Source organism: Miscanthus floridulus, chromosome 16 (assembly GCF_019320115.1).
Source record: "Miscanthus floridulus cultivar M001 chromosome 16, ASM1932011v1, whole genome shotgun sequence".
In the NCBI taxonomy this organism is placed as follows: Eukaryota; Viridiplantae; Streptophyta; class Magnoliopsida; order Poales; family Poaceae; genus Miscanthus; species Miscanthus floridulus.
The window spans coordinates 26,504,541-26,512,877 of record NC_089595.1 but is presented as its reverse complement, the minus strand read 5'-3'; the positions used below and the strand labels follow the sequence as shown (position 1 = coordinate 26,512,877).

At 48.7% G+C, this 8,337-nt stretch overlaps 1 protein-coding gene across 1 annotated transcript; it reads left to right on the top strand.

Annotated features, from left to right (window-relative positions):
- The first annotated feature begins 3,094 nt into the window (after positions 1–3,094).
- Positions 3,095–6,926, top strand: LOC136513717 (CRM-domain containing factor CFM9, mitochondrial-like). Its single transcript, XM_066507670.1, is given in 6 exon segments — positions 3,095–3,256; positions 3,366–3,636; positions 4,367–4,585; positions 4,587–4,769; positions 5,113–5,694; positions 5,696–6,926. Coding segments are annotated over 6 exon segments (1,971 nt in total). The 5' UTR covers positions 3,095–3,203; the 3' UTR covers positions 6,359–6,926.
- Positions 6,927–8,337: the final 1,411 nt, after the last annotated feature.

The following is an 8,337-nucleotide window of genomic DNA, read 5'->3' as shown; positions in this document are numbered from 1 at the left end:
ACCCTTGATAACATTTGTGAAAATATGCTAACACATGTGCACAAGGTGTTTGTAGGGTTGAGATGGGTTTGGGTCCCTCTCTCCCTCCCGCCGAGCTTGCGAGGCGGGATTCGGCGCTTTCGGGAAAATGAAATGTCTATTTTCTATTGCGCCGGATGCAAAATTCTTGGTGATTGGCTCATTTGAGCAAGGGTGAAAAAGTTAGAAGTGAAAACGAGTTGGTCGCAAAGATGCCAGCATCGGTCAACTGACCGGACGCTGGATCTGAATGCACCGGACGCTGGCAGGCTGCGTCCGGTCGCGCTGACGTACGGTGACACAGTAGCTGGAATGAGACCGGACGCTGGCTGCGTCCGATCGCATTCGACCGGACGCGTCCGGTCATGCTCGGGAGCTTACTGGAAACGACCGGACGCTGGGGCTTCAGCGTCCGGTCAGTTTATACCAGAGCGTCCGGTCAGGTCAAGTGACCGTTGGAATCAGGACACGTGGTCGTCTGCGAGCGACCGGACGCTGGGGTCCAGCGTCCGGTCAACACGACTGGAGCGTCCGGTCAGAACGCGTTTTGCCCAGTAAAGGGGTATAACGGCTCTATTTGATGGGGGCTCTATTTATAGCCCCATGGCCGGCTCAAGGGACAGCTCTTGCACATTTTCATTGACATAGCAACCTTGTGAGCCTAGTCAAAGGACTCCCACTCATCTACATCATTGATTCATCATCATAGTGAGATTGGGAGTGATACAAGTGCATTGCTTGAGTGATTGCATCTAGAGGCACTTAGTGATCGTGGTTCGCTGCGGATTTCTCTTGTTACTCTTGGTGGTTGCCGCCACCTAGACGGCTTGGAGCAGCGAGGATCGTCGAGCGGAGGTGGTGATTGTCTCCGGCTCCGATCGTGGTGATTGTGAGGGGTTCTTGACCTTTCCCCGGCGGAGCGCCAAAAGGTACTTTAGTAAATTGCTCGTGGCTTGTGTGATCCTCATCTTGTGTTGGTTGTGCGGCACCCTATTGAGGGTTTGGCGTGTGAAGCCAATTAGCGCGTGAACCTCCAAGTGAGTGAATCGCCACAACGAGGACTAGCTTGCCGGCAAGCAAGTGAACCTCGGTAAAAATCATTGTCTTCATCATTGATTCCGAGGTGATTGGTCTTCATTGTTATTCATCTTTGTGATTGATTGGTTCTTCATCTACACGGCGGTATAACTATCCTAACCACTCTCTTTACTCTACCGCAAACTAGTTGACAAGCTCTTTAGTGTAGCTAGTTGTGAGAGCTTGCTTGCTTGGTTGGTGTGGCTCTTTAGTTAGTCTTTGAGAGCACACTAACATAGGATAGTGTCTTTGCTATTGTGTGAATAGACACTATCTAAACTAGAATTGTGGTAGGTGGCTTGCATTTTAAGTAGGCTAGCGCAACACTCGCTTCGCCTCATAATTGTCTAACCACTTTGTTAAGTGTTGTTGTAGAAATTTTATTAGGCTATTCACCCCCCCTCTAGCCATTAGGACCTTTCACGATGGCAGGTGGCGGCGCTGTGCAGGAGGGCGACGGCAGGCGCTGGAATGGTAGGCTGCGGCGGCGAGACGAGGCGTGGGAGGCGGCGGCAGCGAGGCTCGGTGTGGGAGGTGGCGAGGCTTGGCGTCCGTGGGGGGCGGCGGCGGCGGGCGCACTCGCGGGTTGCGCGTGTATGGGCCGTGGGGCCTTTTCCTTTTCATGCTATAGGCGAGAGGGGGAGTATATTCTGAGGGTTTTTTTCGTTTCACTGGCCAGTCCGCGCTACGGATCGATTTGGCTCCACACACATGGCGCGAAAAGCCTGTTTCACTCCCGCGCCTGCATCTTTTTGGTGAAAAGATCCGAAGGCGGAGTAGGGCAGGACCGTACACACTTTCGTCGACACTTGAGTTGTTGGCTCGGTTAGGCTACGCCGACACTTATTGTGTCTACAAATGTTTGCCGACAGTTTTAGTGTCCCCAGAGCAATGCCGGCAGTTGATTTGTAGCCATACAACATCATTGCCGACAGATTATATGACATTAAAAGGTTGTACAATTACCAACAGATAATGTGTAGTTGAAACCACCCCTTTGCCAACACATAACTGTAGGCAATTGTGTGTCATGGTGTAGTGGCAACATGCAGTTTCAACATAAAATCTCCTTGCTACTTGGGAGAATAGATCCTCGTCGGCGTGTGGAGTTGTATCTCGGCCGTTGCGGGCTGCACGCTGACAACTTCCACCCTGGCCACGGCGAACTAGGTAGGTGGGCGTGAGATGTTCGTTGCGGCTCCGCCCGGGCTGCCGTGAGCTGCACGCAGGTGAGCTCCACACCCAGCCGCAGCGAGCTGGGTAGGCGGAGGTCTTCCTGGCCACCGACCAGGCGTCCGCCCCCCATGGTGGAGGTGGCAGCGGTCTCCCTCACTACGGGCGGGTGGCGCAACATAGGCCGGTGGAGCTCGTGCGTATGCGGACGGCGGCGACGCTCTTGCGGACGCAGGCGCTAGCAGAGCTCATCCGAGCGCTACCGAAGGGCGGACAGTGCGGTGGAGCCGATGGAAATAGGGAAGATAAGATGTTACTCTCTTTTCTTTTATTTTTATTTTTTTTGAAGAAACCGTGTATGTCGATGAGAGGAGCATGCCTGTGATCCGCAGCCCAGCTAGCCACGTTCAGAATGACCGATGCGGAACGGACGCCCGTGGTGGAGCATTATCGATATTTGTATGCTCCGTTTCTGTGAACCAAAGATATAAACAGTAGCAATTTTTCTTATAGAATTCTCAATCTTATATTTTTCTTCCATTTTTTCTATGAACCATACGAGGCCTGAATTTGCAGTCTCTGCCTTTTCCATAAAGCGGCTCAAAAGGTTTTCACAATTCGCTTGAAATTCTGTTTCCCTGCCACAGTGACTGCCTTTGCATTGCAGCCGTTGACCCGACCCATCAGATCGAACGGCTCACGGCCACCATCTCGCATTCGACGGCCAATCAGGCTCCTGCTCCCCCCGGCCGCACCCGCACAGCGGCCACAGCCCAACCCACCCCCGCCGTCCCCACCACCAGGCCAGGGTTTATCGCGCCGCCGCGCCCCGCCGCCTCCTAAACCCACCTCGCCTCCGCCGGAGCCGCAGCGGCGGCGCCTTCCAGAAGAGCTCCCACAACCGTTGTGCGTCGGCGGGGGGCGCCCAACCAGCCATGTGGGTTCTCCGGAGCCTGCTCCGGGCAGCCTCGCCGTCGCTCCGCCGCAGGTGCGTTCCGCCCCCTTAGCTCTCGCCTCCGGAGCAGCAGCACCCGCTCTTCCCCCATCCCTCTCGATCTCTGACGCGAGCGCGTGTGTGTGTTTCTGCGGCGGGACAGCTCCGGGCGCTTCGCCGCGAGGGGCGAGGCGGTGGCCGCGGCCTCGGGCTCCGCTCCGCCGCCCGCGGGGCTGCCGGCGGCGGGAGCGGGAGCGGGAGCCGACGGCGCGTGGCGGCGGGCCATGTCGACCAAGGGGAGGAGCATGCGGAGCAAGGTGGAGAAGCGGATGGCGAGGGAGACCGGCCGCACGCAGCGGGAGCTCCGCCGCGCCGTCAAGCTCAGGAAGAAGCTCATGACCGAGGACGAGAAGCTCATCTACAACCTGCGCAGGGTAAGGAGGCTTCAAACTTCCCCCCATTTCCCCTTCCCTCGTGGAAATCAGCACTGACCTTCGATGTGGGAATTGTTTTGTTGAAAGGGTTGCTGTCTATATGATTTATGGAGAGGAATCGGGAATGTAGGGTGTAATGTTAAATAAAAAGTATTGGTATTGAGGAACTGGCACAAGTAATTGTTCATCCCTGAAAATGGTGAATACGGCTGTATTGTTGGGTGGGGGGGGGGGGGGGGGGGGGGGGGGGTTTTACTCTGTTTATCTGAAGGAATCAAATAGCTAACATAGAAGATTGTAAAGTCAACCACACCTTTTGTACACATACTTAAGTGTCATACAGTTCCCATGATTTATAAGGTTTTCAAATCCCAAAATTATGTGGTAATATGTATGTCGTGCATATATCATGGTATATTTGAAGGCCCGTGGAGCATTTCTTGTGTTCTGAATGAATAAATGTGACTAGTAACGAACACACTTCTTGCATTCCTTTAGGCCTGAAGAAAAATCAGTGTCCATAATTGACAAAAAACATATGGCTTATTTGTATAGTGATTGGATGCTTAATACTAGCTGATCTGGCACACCTGTTAAAATTTAAAAAAATATAGTAATTTCCAGATGTATCATGAAGATCTAAGCAAACTGCATTGTCTATTGTCTTTGGCCTATTCTTTTAGTTCGCAAAGTCCTTGACTTATCATATTCTCCATCTCCTTTTATCTAGGCCAAGAAAAAAGTTGCTTTGCTCCTACAGAAGCTCAAGAAGTATGAGCTACCAGACTTACCAGCTCCTCGTCATGATCCTGAGCTGTTAACAGCTGAGCAACTACAAGCTTACAAGAAGATTGGATTCAGAAATAGAAACTATGTGCCTGTTGGAGTTCGTGGTGTCTTTGGAGGTGTTGTTCAAAACATGCATATGCACTGGAAATTCCATGAGACAGGTGCAAGTTTGTTGTGACAACTTCCCAAAGGAAAAAATTAAGGAAATGGCAGCAATGCTGACAAGATTAAGTGGTGGAATGGTGATCAACATTCATAATACCAAAACAATCATCATGTTTCGAGGAAGAAACTACCGTCAACCGAAGAACCTTATACCTTTCAACACACTTACCAAAAGGAAGGTCAGCCCCTTGCAACTGATGTGTCTGTCTCAGTTTGCATTTCCTTGCTATTTCATTCTACCTTACCATGCTTTGGATGACACATGTTATCTGTATGGTATTTATGATAACCAATTCCTAGAGTACTGGTTTGTTTAGGTTTCATATGGTTAACTCCAATGGAGTATCTTTCTTTCGCCTCAAATTGATTATCTCCATCCTTGCAGGACTTTTTTTTCTCTCGAACATGCAGGAGAACTGCATATCATTATATTAAGAAGACTTTTAGTTACTGAATAATTTAGTTACATTGTTTATTCTTTGCTATGGCTCATGGGGCTTGATACAAGTATTCTTGTTGCAGGCATTATTCAAGGCAAGATTTGAACAAGCACTTGAATCGCAGAAATTAAACATCAAGAAAATAGAAACACAACTCCGTCGTAAGGGTATCAATCCAGAGGACCCAGTTGCTATGGCCAGCATCCAGCGTGTTGCCTCTACGTTCTTCCGAGCCATAGATGAGCAGCAAGGTACTCCCTACATTTTCCGTGGGGACACACAACTTTCTTCTGGGACTTCTGAAATAAAAGAACCACGTGATGAACCATCTGAAGATAGTGACCAGGAGGAGCTTGACAGGTTCATTTCAGAGATAGAAAGTGCAGCAGAGAAGCAATGGGAGGAAGAAGAGGCCGCAGAGAAAGAAGAATCTTCAAGAATGCGATATTGGGAGAGGGAAGATTTAGGTGATCGGAGGGGTTTCAACAGAAGTTATGAAAACTCAGATTATGAGGATAGAGGACAGGGAAGATATAGGAGAGAGCATAACAACAACAGAAGGACTTCAGATGCGAGGAGTTGGGATGATGATAGTGAGTTCGAGGCATCAGGTGAAGAATGGGACTCTGGTGATTACAGGGGTAATTCTCTGGGCTTCGACAACTGATAGAGATTCTACTGATGAGCATCCTCGGCGATTTGGAAGCATGAGGAATGAGAAGGACAAATCCAGTCGGACACAGGATTTTGTTCCTAGGGGAGATGTGGGTGAGGGGAAGGGTTTCAATAGAAGCTATGTCAACTCAGATGTTCATGATAGAGGCCAGGGAAGACATAGGAGAGATAATAGCAACAACAAAAGAACATCAGATGTAAGGAGGTGGGATGATGATAGTGAGATCGAGGCATCAGGTGAAGAATGGGACTCTGGTGACGACAGTGATAATGTTCTTGGACTCGACAATGATATAGACGCAACTGATGTGCATCCTCGACAATTCAAAAGTATGAGGAATGAGAAGAGCAGATCCAGTGGCAGGCAGAGTTCCATTCCTAGGGGATTCAGAGGTTCTAATCGGATTCCAGGGAATTCAGTCGATGCTTCCGATGACACTATGTTCAGAGGCAGCAATGGTGATGAGTTAGACACCGAAGACGATGACCTGTGGGGGTCGGATTATAAGGGGGAAGAAACGAACTCAAGAGCCCCAAAGGTGAATTTCCGAAATTTCCACAGCAGTAGTGAGGACAGTGATGACAACAGGAAAAACGATGGCAAGATTGGTAAAATGAAGAAAAATACTGATGAAAGTTGGGACAGTGACTGAGAACTCAAGAAAGAGTAATGTTGATATGTGATGCATGAAGGTCAGCACCAATGATTGTCATTCCATTGATCCAGATTCTTTCATTGGCCGTATTGCTCATGTATTTGTCCAATGGAAATCTCGAGGAGCTAGAGGAATAAGCAAGTTTTCAGACGTCTTTTGTTCCAGTTGTCATGGTATAACCTGAAAAGTTGCCTGAACTGAATGAGGGGCAAGTTGTCAACGGTGTGCTAAGCTGCTAGCCTCATCAAAGCTAGAATACTGCAATGACTTGCACAAGCCGAGGACAAAGTGGCGGATGTAGTCAGAGTTCACTGTTGAGAAACTTAAAAGATTGAGGTTCCTGAAGGTCTCAGAGATGTGAAATCCTCACTCTGCGATCGCATTTATTAATTCTCATATTCTTGAAGTTTTGATGTGAACTGCAAAACATGCACGTAGATAGAAATATCTGAAGGTCATGTGTATCTTGCGTGACAGAATTGTCTCATTTTCGGTAAATTGTCCGATACACGTTCTTCAGAGTGTACTCTAGTGTGAAACTTTTACTCTATTTTAATATCGTGTATTTCAGCGTCTTCTAACATAATCATAAGAGAAACGGTAATGCTGGGAGTCGGACGTCCGTCCGCGCGCCGGACGTTCTGTTGGTGGACCTGATGTCTAAAAGCTGTTGTTCCTGTCCGTTCTTCTCCGTCATCACAGATTAAAAAAAATCCACACATCACTGTGACTCCGCTCCGTACGTCTCCCTCCCTACCATGCCTCCCATTGGCCTCTCTCCACCGCTGCCGTGCCTGCACCGCCGCAGCGTGCTCCTCCACGACTGCACCGCCGCGCGAGGCTGCACCACCCGACTGCTGTTGTCGCCTCCACCGCGGACACCGCGTGCGCCCTATCGCCGGGGGCCGCACAGCTGTCCGCCCGCCGCTATCCTCCTTTTCCACCTCGACCGTACGACTGGGATCCCGTTGTGCCGTGCTCCGCTCGCCTGGCTGCCATGTTTTGCTGAAAGCGCATATTGCAAGCGTATGTTTCGAGTGTTTCAGATGTATGTTGCAAGTGTTTCAGATAGATGTTGCAAAAGTAAATTGGGATGTTGCATATGTTGCAATGGTTGTACACGTATGTTACAAAGGTCTGTTACCAATGCTTCATTTGTGTTTTTCGAACGCATGTTGCAAGTGTGTTTATCTGGATGTTGTATATGTTTCACACATACGTTGCATGTGTTTTATCTAAATGTTGTGTATGTAGCAATGATTTTCAAGTGTTTTTTTAAGTGTTTTAGAATCACGTTTCAAGTGTTTCATCTGCCTTCAGACTTATGCTGCAACTGTTGTATTTGGATGTTTTAAAAGCAGATCGGGTGATGCATCTCTCCTCCACGTCTTCTGCTGCTCATCTCGACGTGTTCTCCTCCCGGCACTGGCAGGGCATCCATACACGTCACGGCCAGGTCCTTTCGAATCGGAGGCGCCGCCCCTTTCCCCTCTTGTTACTTGGACGGCATGGGCCCGCATGGAGCATGCGAAATAGAGTGCAGCACGCGGACGTCCGGATGACCAGGCGCTTGTACTGCTGTAAGAGAAATTTTTGTGAAAGTCGACTGGCTTACCGGGATTTGATATCCCTCTGCATGCTTTCCAGACTCGTATCTCTCGAGTTTAAAATCCGAGCACTCAACCTTAAATGTCATTAGTCATTTCGCTGCTACAGTTTTTTTTTTTTAAAAAAAAATTATCTAGTTGGCAATAGTCATTACACTGCTGCATTTCTCTTTTTAAAAAGTTATCGAGCTGGCTACAAATAATGTGGTACTTCGAGTCAACAAATAAAAGAAGATATTATCTACTCCATCTGTCCTAAATTATAAATCATATATCAACTTTTTTGGAGAGTCAAAGTATCTCAACTTTGATCAAATTTATATGATAAAATAATAGCATTTATGATATTAAATAAGTATAGTTAAATTT